Source organism: Anolis carolinensis, chromosome 3 (genome assembly GCF_035594765.1).
Source record: "Anolis carolinensis isolate JA03-04 chromosome 3, rAnoCar3.1.pri, whole genome shotgun sequence".
In the NCBI taxonomy this organism is placed as follows: domain Eukaryota; kingdom Metazoa; phylum Chordata; class Lepidosauria; order Squamata; family Dactyloidae; genus Anolis; species Anolis carolinensis.
This window is the reverse complement of record NC_085843.1, coordinates 48,050,672-48,065,419: the sequence shown is the minus strand read 5'-3', so window position 1 is coordinate 48,065,419 and position 14,748 is coordinate 48,050,672. Positions and strand designations below refer to the sequence as shown.

Below are 14,748 nucleotides of genomic sequence, written 5' to 3'. Positions count from 1 at the left end.
AACACTGTCTGGATCACACTAATTATCCTCACATTTTCTGTTTTCTGGTATGAGGCAAAAGGCAATCTATTGGAAATTACTTCGCTGGGGCTGCAATCTAAGTCCCATTTGGCTCATCAAGGCTTATGTCAATGTAGACATTGTGTTTTGTTGTACTGATATTTTAAGGTAAGCATATATTTGTGACACTGAGTGCCTTGGAGCCTTACCTTATTATAAATGTTTAGACCTACTAAGTATTTATGAAGATACGAAGCCGGAGTAGGATCCATCACCCAACCATTAGCCTAGCATACTGTCCACCTAAGCAGTTTGAAAACAGCTGAGCTGCGAGTGGAGGAATTAGGCACCACTTAAAGTGGGGAGATATTTTATGACACCATAAAAATGCTGGTGATCAAAGAACAAGGAGGAAAATTCTGTAATCGAAAAGGGCTCGTCATCATAGCAGATGGAGCGACAGCACCCTGTGGCCAGAAAAGAGCATAACGTCCAGGCACCGAAGTTGGAAAATGCCGAGATACCTCTGTCTCTGTCTGTCTGTCTTGAATGTCCCAAAACGGCATTGGACATTTGCCGTATATGTGTGCATTGTGATCCGCCCTGAGTCCCCTTCGGGGTGAGAAGGGCAGAATATAAATACAGTAGAGTCTGTACTGTATTGTACTGCTGGCAGAATGTTGGATAAGCGAATATGTTGGATAATAAGGAGGGATTAAGAAAAAGTCTATTAAACATCATATTACATTGTGATTTTACAAATTAAGCGCCAAAACATCATGTTATATTACAAATTTGACAGAAAAAGTAGTTCAATATGCAGTAATGCTATGTAGTAATTATTGTATTTACGAATTTAGCACCAAAATATCACAATGTATTGAAAACATTGACTACAATAATGCATTGGATAATCCAGAATGTTGGATAAGCGAGTGTTGGATAAGTGAGACTCTACTGTACTGCAAATAAATAAGTTCACCATAGCCAAACAAGAAATATGAGGTACAGTAGAGTCTCAGTTATCCAACACTTGCTTATCAAACGTTCTGGATTATCCAATACATTTTTGTAGTCAATGTTTTCAATACATTGAGGTATTTTGGTGCTAAATTCGTAAATACAGTAATTACCCTTAAGAGGGGATGCTTATTTCCCTTAAGAGGGGGTGCTTTTTTTGACACAGTCAGATGTGGTAACATTGCAAATCCAAGAAGGAAGATCTTTGCTTCGTGTGTATTTCTGCAGCCTTGTATCTTGATTCAAGTTCCAGCCTTGTTCCTGTGTTTCTAGTTGAATGCTCCAGTATTTTGCAGTTTGGAGCTTTGTTCCAGCCAAGACCCTTGCCTTGTGTTCCAGCTTGGACTTTATACCTTGGACTAAACTTAAAGAGTTTTTTTCATGCATTCCAGTGTTGCTTGCTGTGTTTCCAGTTTGATTCATGCCTTGGATTAACTGTTTGGACTATTCGTAATATCTTTCTTGGGACTTACTTTGATATCCAGTTTGGACTATGATCTTTGAGTGATTTTGACAGACTCTTGCTTCAAGATTTTCAAGTACTTTGTTCTTGTGGATTTAAACCCATTTTATTGACTCCGAACTTTAATTTGCTACTGCTTGCATATAATCTTCAATAAACAGCTTGCTTGCTTATATTCTGGGGCTCCAGTGTGGTTTTGAGGTGCCTATGCAGTCTAGAGGTGCAGCAGCTGCAAGGTTAATTTATAGTAAATCTCATCAAATTTGAGTTTGTATTAATCATTTTAGTGAGACCCTTTTGCAACTCAGGATTGATTCAGTCTATGCTTTGTCTATGAACTCACTCCTGCAGGTACGTCTAATAGGGAAAATCCAACAAATGTTCGCCATGACTAATGTTTATTCAAAACAACAGAAGGGATTTAGCTGAACACATTCAGGCCCCACCGATTTCAATGGGACTTATTAAAGGTTAATTGTATCCAATGAATACATGTGTATCTAAAAGGTTAATAAAAAACAATCTGTAGCAAATACCATGAACCTGATGGCTGAAAAAAGTGCTGCTTTGATAATGGAAATTTCTCTTGATCACATCTTTGAATGCCTGGCCTGAACATTTCCTTCCTTGTACCTGGAGGCTGAAGGAAATGTGTATATGGACAAAAAACCCAGCCTTTAGTTATACCTCAAGAGACTATTAGGATGAAATGGTACAGAACAGCCTATTACAGCATGATTTATTGATTCAATATGATAAGGGTTAGCCCTCCTTATGACACAGCAGTGAAGGGATGTTTACACATAGCAACCCCAAGGTAACCTCATCAAAATAAAGCCAGTACTGTCAGGATTCGATGCATAGCCATGCTCTCTTGGGAAAAAGATAAGGTGCGAGTAAAGTAAAGGGCAGAATACTATAGAATAGAACAGAACATAATTAAATTAATTCTGTATCTTTAGCTGTTTCTTTAACATAGCATAGAGGTTTTTTTTTACATTTATATATTTATTTTTTATTGCTTTTAACATGTATGGTTTTTAATATGCTGTGAGCTGCCTTGAGCCCCATTACTGGGAGAAAGGCAGAATATGAATGAATAACAACAGGATATATGAAAACAACTTTGTTTTAGCCCCAGAACATACCTATTTAAATTTTCTTAATTATGTAAAATCATAACGTAATATGAAATGTACAATTTCTGGAAATTGTGAGGGTATGGTAGAGTTGGGTGGTGAAATTTTTGCTGCAGAATGTTTTGGAAAACTTGAAAAATTTGGGCTGGAATTCAATGGGGTTCTACTCTGTTAGACACTGGGCCACTACTAATAGTTTATAATATTATTATTATGTTTAATTATACCCTGTTTTTTCTTTCCACAAGGAGACTGCAAGCGGCTTCTCTCTCCCCTATCTCATTTCAGTTTAATTTTCATTATAAGCCAATTCATCCCAAATAGAGGAATGTGAAGTAGCTGACAATCAAGAAGAGTCCATGGCTTTGCTATGCAAAGGCATTGCATGCTACAGATATGATATGCTTGGAAGAATGCTAGATGCATTCCTGGATCCAATACTTCTAAATATTCTGTATTCTACAACATTTGAATGCTCCTCTTGAACATCAATTTTTAAATATAGTTAGAAATCATTTTTCTACAGCAAACATTTGACATGCACTGGTCTCAATATTGGACACGGAATCCTGGATTTGGATCCTCACTCAGCCATAGAAATGAAGTGGGTGACAATGGGCAAGACACATTATCTCAATGTTAGAGAAAGGTAACTGAAAACCTCTTCTGAACAAATCTTGTTGAGGAAACTCCATATAGGATCAAAATATGTCAGAATCAACTTGAAGGTATGTAACAAGAATAGTGACTGTTGGCAATTAATGGCAGTCTCTTAATCTTATCTTTAACACTTTATTTCTAGAATACTTTAGGATCCTTCTTTTTCAATTTCCCTCCTCTCATTTTTCAGGAAAAAAGCCCAGAAAATGTGTGTGTGTGTGCGCGCACGGGGGGGGGGGGGGGGAAGAGTCTCCTTTCATTTCAACCACTAGCCTTCACATCTCCAAATGTAGTATGATAAAATATAGTAGGGAACGTACATGTAATTTCTATTAAAAATGGGCAATCAGTTATCTAAACAATTATAACTTATTTGGAAGTTGTTTTTTTTTTTTTAAACTTCACCTCTGCAAATTGAAACAATGGAGACTTTATACATCCTTCAGTAGAATTAGATGCATCAGAACAGCAGGTACTTGAAGAAACCTAAAATAAAAGTTACCAGAAAGGTATCATTAGGAATTAACTCTGTATATGTAATGCTAAATATCATGCTGAAACCAGTCTGTAAATTGTATACAGCTACTACGAAAAATATGTTGCTTTTCCCGTTCCATCATCATTGTCATCACTATCCTCATCACAATAATCTGTAAAGGATGTTCAGATCAAAATATTACAGGGCAGATAAAAGCAATGCTGGCTGGAAACTTAGAATGTATCCAACAAAAATAATGGGAGGAGGGAAAGGACAATGAAAACAAGAAGGAAAACCAGGAAGGATTTAATTAATAAGAGAAAGTGTGGGTAAACAAATTGGTCTTTTGACATTACTGAAAAATCAAAATGGACACGAGATGTTTGAATATCTATTGGCAGCACATTAGGAAGATATAGAACAAAAGGTAAAAGCTAACAATGAAACGAAATAAGCAAGATTGTGGATTGGCAAGAATTATACAAAAAATAAAAGGAGTATAATGAAATGAAAGAATTGGAAGGCAATAAGAAAAAAGAATATGAAAACATTTTTAAGTCAAGAGGAGAAATTTAAATTGAATTCTAAAGAGAACCGGAAACCTATTTAACAGAAAAAAGGGATAAAGAAACATTTAAGATGAGATGTATAATAGACTGATCGAGCTGGAAAATTTAAAATAAAACCAAGTTTGAAGATAAGGCATTGAAAGGCCAAATGAAAAGGTATTAAATGGTGAGCTGAAAGCTTCATATGCAAAGGAACCGCTGTGTATTTTTAAAAATAACCATGTCAATCCAAAGCAGCCACTAGTGTTGTATGCAGCACTAAAACACCAAAGGAAGGATCAAAGCAAAAAATAAATCTACATACTAGATCACTTTCCACTTACTCATCCTTTCACAAAGTGAGAAACTGGGATGAGTTCAAAGCTATGTGCAGAAAAATGTCTATAAAATCATGTGAAGTTTTCTGTGAGCATAAGCATATAGATAGCATTTAACAAATGTGTAAATGCCAGCACTGATTCTCCACTTTCCTTTCCTGGTTGAAATGTCATAACAGCATGTTAACCCACTCACAAATTTGCTAAGAGGCAATTCTCCCATAGTAAAAATAAAATAAAAAGGAAAGCAAAGTGAATGACTCTTAATGTTGAACTGTTGATTTAGCAACTGTCTAGTAGAGAAGTATCAGAAGTATGACCAAATAAATCTTAAAGAAATATGTTCTCAATAAAAACGAAAACTTTATAATTCTTCTCAGTGGATTGTTAAATGCAAATCAGGGATAGCAAATTGGCTCTATTTACTAATAACATTCTGTGGATGTGACGTAACTGAGGCCTTGGAGATCTAAGCACTCACAAAATCCTTTTGACAGCAGGGCTACTGCTATGCTGGTTAAGGGATTTTAGGATCTGCAGTCTAAAAGAATCATTTCCTCCAAACTGTGATCCAAAGCACTGGGCTCCAATTCATGAAGGTCTGTGTGACATCATATCTGTTAGCCTCACCCTTGTTATTATATACACCTATGATGCTACTGCTACTACCAATACAAAACCAACTTTGAAACCTTGCAGTAATTCAAGATGTCTATACTAAAAGACGCTCCATACAGTCATGCCGGCCACATGACCTTGGAGGTGTCTACGGACAACACCGGCTCTTCGGCTTAGAAATGGAGATGAGCACCAACTCCCAGTCGGTCACGACTGGACTTAACGTCAGGGGAAAACCTTTACCTTTACCTATACTAAAAGAAGCCCGCTTTAAAGTTTTATGTGTTTATTTCATTGAGTAGAGACATGGTTCTTGGCTAGATGCGGATCCTTACAAAGCTGGGGAAACACACACTGTAATATTGCTACTTCAGATTGAGGTGCAGGTGCTTTAATGTACTGTTTAACAGAGAAAGAGAAAAGCTTGTTTGGAAGATTGCTCAGCCATGGCCTTATTGCATAGCCATAGGATCAATAACAGTGAAAAACCTTAAGGCATAATGTTTATTTATTTATTTATTTATTATATTGCTCTTTTCCCCCAGGGGGACCCAGAGCGATCTTACACAATGGCAGAATTAGATGCCACATATAATACAAATGTAGTAAAACCAAACATAAAGCACAATTAAAAGCTGGGATCCAAATCAAATTAAAACAATAAAAACCATGTGACATAAATAGTACATATTTATGTATAAACCATGTAGGTCAGAATACACCTGATGAGATATATGAAGTTGGTGCAACACACATGCACACTTGTGGAATTGGGGGAATTATAAAATTAGAGACAAAACTAATGCAAGATACACAAACTGTTAGATTTGACAATAGGTTATAAATTCATACATTGTTAAAGACAATGCTGAATATCTCCTATCCGAAATATTTGGGACCAGAATCATTTTGGATTTTTAAATTATGATTTTGGAATGCCTGTATTTGCACATAAGTTCTTAATGAAATATCTTATAGATGAAGCCCAACATGAAATTCACATAGGTATATTTGTAATAATTTTGTGTATGAAACAAATGTTTATATAGCGAAGCAGCAGAAAGCAAAGGTATCACTATCTCAGTCACATATGTGGACAATATGATATTTTGGAGCATTTTAGAATAAAAGATGCTCAAAACATGTAGAAATATTTTGGTATTGAAACTATTTCGATAGGGGCCAGCATTCTGATTTATATTGCGGCAGTAACAACAAAATAGCAGAAAACACATCTCAGGGGTTTGTTCACATCTCTGAACAAACCTCTGTGCTTGTGAGAATGTCACCAAAATACACTGTCCATACACAATCCTACGAATAAATCACTGCCCAACCAAGGTAAATGGTATCTCAGTGGGATGAAATGTGAGCTGATAGACTGAGACAGAAAAAATACAATTAAATAGGGGATGGGATGTAACAAATTGGGTGAACAGTGTGGAGGAAGACAGAGATAAAGCGGACAGACAAAACTGTATTGGTCTGAATAGGTCATTTCATGTTTCTTAGAAGCCATTTAAAAATGTGAAAGTGTTTCATACCTGTACAACCGACATAAAATGCAAGTTTCTATATTATGTCACCTTCCACAGATAAACAACCTATCAAATAGCTGCAAAGATAGGTTATATCGCTTTTCTTTCTATCTGTCACATGTTTTTCCCTTTAGAGAAAGGATTAAGTGGGAAAGATAATTGCTTACTTCTTGTGCAGTCAAGGCATGTTCTCCTGCTAACAGTAGCATACTGAGGCCTCCCATTTGTGTAGGATCTGTCAAGGAAGAAAAATAGATATGCAAGCACTTCAGTCAAATTTTTATTTTGAGAAGGTTTGATGCCTTAAGTGTACTGGCCCTCAATGTTAAAGGTAATTGTAAAGAAGACTACAGCTTTTACAAAGAATGTACTTTAAACATGTTTCAGGAAAAGACATTCTGTCTTTTCTTAAATAACTATTTGCTATTTTATAAACAATTGTATTTATTTTTCTACTGCGTTTGAGCCACCTTGTTCCACTAAAGAGGAGCAAACAAATAAAAGCAGAGGTAAACAGCATACATTAACAACTATAATTGTATGTGTCTCACTGGTGGGATAACATGATAATCCTACAACAAAAAAGATATTCATTCTTATTACCGAGAACTTTAAAAGTTAAAGAGCAAGAAAGAAATGTAAGTAATACATTACTTCTACATGACTGTAGGTCTATAGAGAAAGAGAACTGAGCTATGACTGTAATGCTGGTCCTGCTTCCATGATTTAGATCAATACAGCAGGAGTTGGCAGCTACATTGGTGAGAAAACCAAGTTTTTACCTTACAACCTGCTTCCATGGTGCATCTTCATACTTTCTGCTCTACTTCCTGGAATGCCTATATTAATAATAACTTTATTTTTATAACCCGCCTCCATTTCCCTGAAGGGACTCGGGGTGGCTTACATGGAGACGAAGTTCGGAAAACAAGTATACAAGATATAAAATATCACAAAACAAAACAAAACACCTAACAACAATATAATAAAACCAATAAAACCACAGAATAAAAGCATCAAGGTACATCAATAAGCATCAAAGGACCGAGAAGTGGGATAATTAAAACTGCAGTGGGCAAGGGCAGGCTTGTGCAATTTACAGGACAAAACGACTAGGGAAGGGAATAAAGTGCTGGAGATCAGGACAGTCAACAATTCGGACTGGACAGTGATAAATTACAAGCTGACCTATTGTTCAAACGCATGTTGAAACATCCATGTCTTCAAGTCTTTGTGGAATGTGGACAGGGTGGGGGCTAATCTGATCTTCCTGGGAAGGGAGTTCCAGAGCCAGGGGGCTGCCACCAAGAAGCCCCTCTCCCTTGTCCCCGCCAACCATACTTGTGATGGAGGCGGGAGCGAGACAAGGGGCTCTCTGACAGATCTAAGAGCCTGGGTCGGTTGATAGGGAGAAACATGGTCACGAAGATAAGCAGGACCCAAACTGTTAAGGGCTTTGTAGGTCATAACCTACACTTTGAATTGGGACTGGAAAATTATCAGCAACCAGTAGAGCTGCTTCAGTAGACGAGTTGTATGCTCTGGCTATCATTTTAGGCCACTGGCTCTTCTCCTCCCATTTTTTTTTTTGAGGGAGTGGAGAGAAGAGGAGTGAAACTACTATACTTATATGTAACTTTGGGTGCAAAAAATGATCAAAGATTATGTCAAATAGTAATTTAAATTGGAGGGGAGGAATGAGTACAGGGAAAAGGATTTTATGTACTTTCCCTGCAGAGATCAAGCTTTTTGTCTGTTATATCTGCCTTTTTCAACTGAAGAGTGGGAAAACATTATTTTTGGGGAAATGATGACCAGACCACGTCCACAGGAATGGCCCTACTGATAGCAGAGGACGTGTTGTCCAGCAGACATATCCAAAGTGGTGAGGATCCTGTTGGAATCAGTGGTGAGGATTCTCTTGGAATCAGGCTCATAGAGACTAGGAGTAGAATATCTAATGACCTATTGTGATAAATCTGCTAGGTATTCAAGGATAAAGTTCCTTGTGATCACAAAGATCATGATCCCACCATTATCTTAATGCCTCAAGGAAGTACTCCGTTTTAAATCTCTTGGGGACAATTTTAGTTGTGGTCTGATAATATAGACAAGATGCTTGCTGATTTAGACTAATAATGTCCAGAAGAAGCAGATTTAGGCCCCTTTTACACTGCCATATAAAATCCAGATTATATGCTTTGAACTGGATTATATGGCAGTGCAGACTCATATAATCCAGTTCAAAGTAAATAATGTGGATGATCTGCTTTGTTAATCTGGATTATATGGCAGTGTAGAAGGGGCCTTACCAAGTCAGTCCAGGGATGGTAGAGATGCTGTTGTCAGGGAGATAGTACCTACATCATTGAAGAGTGTTCCAGCTCCCTCATGTGGTGGCTAGGTGATGTCAGACATTCTTGGAGGAAAAAAGTTATATGGACCTATTTCATTCTGGTTTCATGAAATATTATGTCTGGATTGAAAATGTTCTTAGATTGAAAAACTAAGGAAGTATTATACTTTTATACATGCACAATTTTTTGTTTTGTTTTGTTTTTGCACAAAACCTCACAATTTCGTACAAATGTCTCTCATGTATTTCTGGAAATGACTTTTTGGGATGAAAAATGAGATTCAATAATCAGCACCCCAAACACACCCCAGAATTTTTTGGTACAAAGAGTGAGATTTGGCACAAAAACACATTTGTGCAACTATCCCATTCATTGTTTAAAAAAAAAACAGGTTTTCTAAGGTAGGATGCAGAAGACTTTCTCAAATTTCCTTATTTCTATCTGTTAATCATAGAATCATAGAATAATAGAGTTCAAAGAGACCACATCAGCATCTAGTCCATTTAACCTTTCACCTTCAAGGTTGACTATTTGATCAGGAATGTAAATCCAGAAGGCCCAGAAGAATACCTGGATACAGTGTACATACATGTGTTGAATGTTAAAGCTAGAATATACAGACATTCAATGTGACCATTGCGATAAAATATAAATGTGTGCTTCAGGAAAAATAGGTAAATGCCTCTCTATATATAATTTGAAAACACTTCCAGGGAACTCTAATTTCTTGATCATCTTTTACATAAATGTGCAAAATCAAATGATTACATAGACATGTTCCATTTGTAACTAGGAGACTGCGTATTTGCATTCAAAAGTCACATTCAGTTTGAAAAGGAACCCCGTAGCACATTTGAGACTAACTAATGCATCTGATGTAGCAAACTCTATCTACAAAAACTTATGCCACAAAATTCTTTCACTTTGCATCATATTTGTGGAACTGATTTTATACAAACAAGGCAGCACTACAGGAGGAATAAGGTTGATGTTTATACAGAGTTCCCTCACTACTTTGCAGTTCACTTTTCGCACGCTCGCTGTTTCGCAGCTTTTTAATAAACACTAAAATAATAGTATAAATCATAAATAATATTATAAATCCCTCTTTCTATTTCCTTCCTAAGGATAAGTCTAAGTAAGGAAGGAAGGAAGGAAGGAAGGAAGGAAGGAAGGAAGGGGAAGCCGAAGGGAGAGAAAAGGAGGCTGAAGCAGCTTTGTTTTCGCCTCATAAGGCATGCGTTTGCTTGAGAGGCAAGGAGAGGACAGAGACGCTACTTGTCAGTGAGATTGTAAACAACACAAATATAGCGTCCCTACTTGGTGGATTTCACTTTTCGTGGGTGGTTCTGGAATGTAACCCCCGCCGTAAGTGAAGGAACACTGTATATCCAACTATAAAATTATGAGGGGAATCAATCCAATAGCCCACTGGTGTTATAAAACCCATACATAAGTCTACTTACTCTAATGAAGCAAAGTTTATTTATTTATAATTTATTTCATACATTTGTATCCTGTCCTTCTCACCCCGGGGGAGGGGGTGGGGGAGGGGAATGGACTCAGGGCGGCTTCATAACCGGCAGTCATTAGATGCCAAAAACAATACAATTAAAAACAGATAACTAAAATATCAATTATAAAAACATCATTTAAAAATTGCACAAGTCTAAATCATAGTCCGGAGTCCGTTCATTATTAGTCACATAAATCATTTTTATCATTATTGCTATGTTTGCTGTTCGAATGCCTGGTCCCACAGCCTTGTTTTGAGTTTTTCACAAAAGGAGGGAGCCAACCTGATTTCATTAGGAAGAGAGTTCCACAGACAACGGTGGGACACCACTGAGAAGGCCCTGTCTCTTGTCCCCACCAACCGCACTTGTGAAGGTGTTTGGATCAAGAGCAGGGCCTCCCGCGATGATCTTAAACTCTGAGGTGGATCATAGAGGGAGATACGTTTGGACAAGTAAGCTGGGCCAGAACCATTTAGGGCTTTATAGGGAAAAGCCAGCACTCTGAATTGTGCTCGGTAGCAGACTGGCAGCCAGTGAAGCTGGCATAATGGGGTTGGTATGCTCCCTATATGCCGCTCCAGTGAGCAATCTGGCTGCTGCCCATTGAACTAATTGAAGCTTCTGAACAGTCTTCAAAGGCAACCCCACGTAGAGCGCATTGCAGTAGTCTATTTGGAATGTGACAAGAACGTGGACCACCTTGGCCAAGTTCAGTTCAGTTTCACCTCAACAGATCTAGCAATACATAGGCCAAAATTCAGAAATTTTGAGTAGTGGGCTAATATGGTTGCCAATAAAAAGATAACTGTACTGCTATTCTGACTTTTCACTTGGAAACATTATTGTAGGCGAAAAACCAAGAATGATGCCAACAGAGATCTCAAACTCACCTGCCATTGCAAAGTTCAGCTGAGGCATTTCTTCTGTTTTTACCAACTTTTTAGGACTTGGCAAATCTTTTGCAGACTCTGATGGGAATGCCCACAGCTTTTTCCGATTAGTAACAGTGGATGACTGGGTTTTCACAGGTTTGCTTGTAGGTGGGCACCACTTGTAGCCAGGGTTTGCTTTCATAAAAGCATCCTTGTACTATAAAGATGGAAAGTAATTGGTATTTAGGCATGGGATACCATTTTGTAAGACATCATAGAGATAATTATGAATTTAAGATGTAAGAATTAGAACAAATTTCAATAAAAATTATATATTTTTTTAAAAAGATGTAAGAATTAGTTATGTCCAAAAAATCATTTTGAATCGTTTATCGGATTTATTTCGGATTGTTCTCGCTTTTTGATACGCATTTCGAGACATTGTCTCACAGCGCAACCAGCAATGTAATTCGAACCATCGTTAGCCCATTCTCTAATTGTCTCTTAATGTTTCGTTAATTTTTTCCCCAATTTTTTAAATATATTTTTTAAAATATTTTAAAAACATTTTTTGTTTCTGCAACCTACCTTGAATGGGAGCTTAGCACAGCCTAACATGGCTGCCGCTCCCCGGCCAATCAGAAACTTCCACGATGGATGCAAAGGTGGGGGCTAGGGTCCTCTGCATCCATGTGGAAGATTGCCATAAAAGCCCATTGTGTAGTCCGGGTGAGCCATTCTGGGCTGGGCTTTGCCCGGAGAGGGTGGTGGTCTGCAAACGGAGAGCAGGCAAGCCTCTTGAGGGAGAGAGAGGGTGAAGGGGCCCAGTCTGGCTGTTCCCACAGAGGGGTTTGGAGAAAGGGTTAGGGTTTTGTTGCTGGTTCTTTCTCTTAGCAAGGGAATTTCTAGTTTTCAAAGTATCTTTGAACTCCTTGCCAGGGCATTGCTTGGCATGGTGGTCACTGGTGCATTTCTAACTGAAGGCATTGGGTTGAGGCTTGTGGGATCACATAGCCAGAGACGCCATTGATTTCCAGTGTCCTTCTTGCTTACAAATACAGCAAGGGAATTTCTAGTTTTCAAAGTATCTTTGCACGACTTGCAAGGGCATTGCTTGGCATGGTCACAGGTCCATTTCTAATTGAAGGCACTGAGTTGAGGCTTGTGGGATCACATAGCCAGAGACACCATTGATTTCCAGTGTCCTTCTTGCTTACAAATATAGCAAGGGAATTTCTAGTTTTCAAAGTATCTTTGCACAACTTGCAAGGGCATTGCAAATTTGATGAGGATAACTCAAGAAATGAGGGCAGGAGAGCCCTGTAAAAGTCCCCCCTCCCCAGGTTTCTTTTTTGGGGTGATTGCGCATGCGCATCCGCCATTTTAGAAACATTTAGAATCATCATGAATTTTTGGAAATATCCGAAATTTTTGGGTGAAAAAAATCGGAAATACTTTCTATATCGAAGTGCCAGAGCCCCCTACTTTAGAAACGAGAATTGAAACATTTTTTTTCATCGATCGGACATGCCTAGTAAGAATTCAAACTAAAAAATGTCCTCTCATTCCAAAGAACCTGTTCACTGGGGCTTAGTCTCAAGCAAATGTTTAGTGGGTTCCAGGCACTGGCCAAAATCCAGTATGAAGCAGCTGTACCCTATATCATGGGATTTTCTTTCCTTTTCATGCCTGCTGCATGCTGAATAGCACTCAGAACGTGTTCTAGAAGGTTTCTCAGCCTCCAAAGTAGGTTTTTTTTTTACTATCAGGGAGTCAGAAGATTTCACTGGACTTTCAATAAACATTTGGTCTTGCAGGCAGCTCACAATTTTACCATTTCATGGTGACATTTATATCCCTTATGTTCAATTTTATATTCACACAAGTAAATTGATATGGCTGAACAAAACGATATAAAAATGAGCTATGCAAAAGGGGGAAAGGAAGAAGAGGGAAGAAAAATGTACCTACTGGAAAATATGTAAGAAAATTTATATTGTTTAAGTAGTTTTTAATCTGATAAGGCATAGATTAAACAAGTAAATATATCTGAAATAAACAGAATCATAGTGATCGCAGGGACTGAAAGGGCTATCAACTCTTACAGTCTGCCATGCAGGAATAGACAATTAAATCCTTCCAAAATATGATCATCTAACCTCTGTTTAAAGATTTCCAAAGAAGGAGAATCCACCACTCTCCACTAGAGCTTATTCCACTCTCAAAGAACAGTTACAACAATTTTTTAATGAATTTTCCTTTCTTGTAATTTGAATCCATTGTTCTGTGTTCTAGTCTAGAGCAGTAGAAAACAAGTTCATACCATGGCAAGCTTACACATGACACTCTTCCAAATATTTAAAGACACTTATCATGACACCTCTCTATCTTCTCTTCTTCAAAGCATCCAGCTCCCTAAGCTGTTCCACTCATGGTTTCTAAATATTTAACCATTTTGGGCATCTACCAGTGAATGCAATCCTGATGGTTACACAAATATAAATTACATCATTTTGCTACATTCTCCAAGTACTGAGATTGTGGCATCAATGGCCCAACTTTTATCTCCAATATTATGTAATGGACTGAGAGTGAGCATTAATTTCACACTAAACAAGTGAAAACATAGCTAGAAAATCTGAATATATCACCATGGAAAGGAGATGCCATTGAGCAAAGGGATCAAATTCAGCAGATCCTGACTGCTACTTTCTTTGTCTGAGGTTGCAGAATTCACAGCTGAAATATGGAAGGAAAGCCTTCCAATGGCTGGACCTAGGCATGATAGAACTGTGAGTGCCTCTTCCCATCCTCTTATTGGCCATCCAGTTTTTCTTCCTGCTGCTATGAACATTTTTTTTCTATATTGTGCTTTATATTAAAAATATATTAACTGCCAATTAAGAAATTATCATGATTTCCCAATGATAGTTTAAGGTAAAATCTCAGCATAATTGACCCAATGGAAAATTTGTAACTGTATATCATTGGCAAAGTCTGAAATGTTTAAGAAAGTTCTGAGGTCTTTTTGTTGGCTTAGCTGCACATTATACGGCAGCCATATTAAGCTACATGCTATGTCTGGACAATTGTAATAACAAAGTTATATTATTATTCAAATGGAAACATTGTCTTTGAAAATAAAAGCTTCATTACTTGTATGCATTTCTTTCAACACTTCTTCAAGGAGTGTTCCAAGG

The 14,748-nt window shown here is 37.6% G+C and overlaps 1 protein-coding gene across 8 annotated transcripts in view; it reads right to left on the bottom strand.

Moving 5' to 3' along the window:
• Positions 1-14,748, bottom strand: part of bbx (BBX high mobility group box domain containing) — a 167,458-nt gene that overhangs the window by 34,096 nt on the left and 118,614 nt on the right. For 6 of the 8 annotated variants that reach the window (XM_062974853.1, XM_062974850.1, XM_062974851.1 and 3 more), the window contains 3 exons: positions 11,567-11,765; positions 6,970-7,037; positions 3,688-3,768 (listed from right to left, as the gene is read on the bottom strand). In XM_062974853.1, coding sequence (XP_062830923.1) covers positions 3,688-3,768; positions 6,970-7,037; positions 11,567-11,765 — 348 coding nt within the window. The remainder of the gene's footprint in view (positions 1-3,687; positions 3,769-6,969; positions 7,038-11,566; positions 11,766-14,748) is intronic. The other 2 variants (XM_062974847.1, XM_062974849.1) reach the window with 1 other exon arrangement.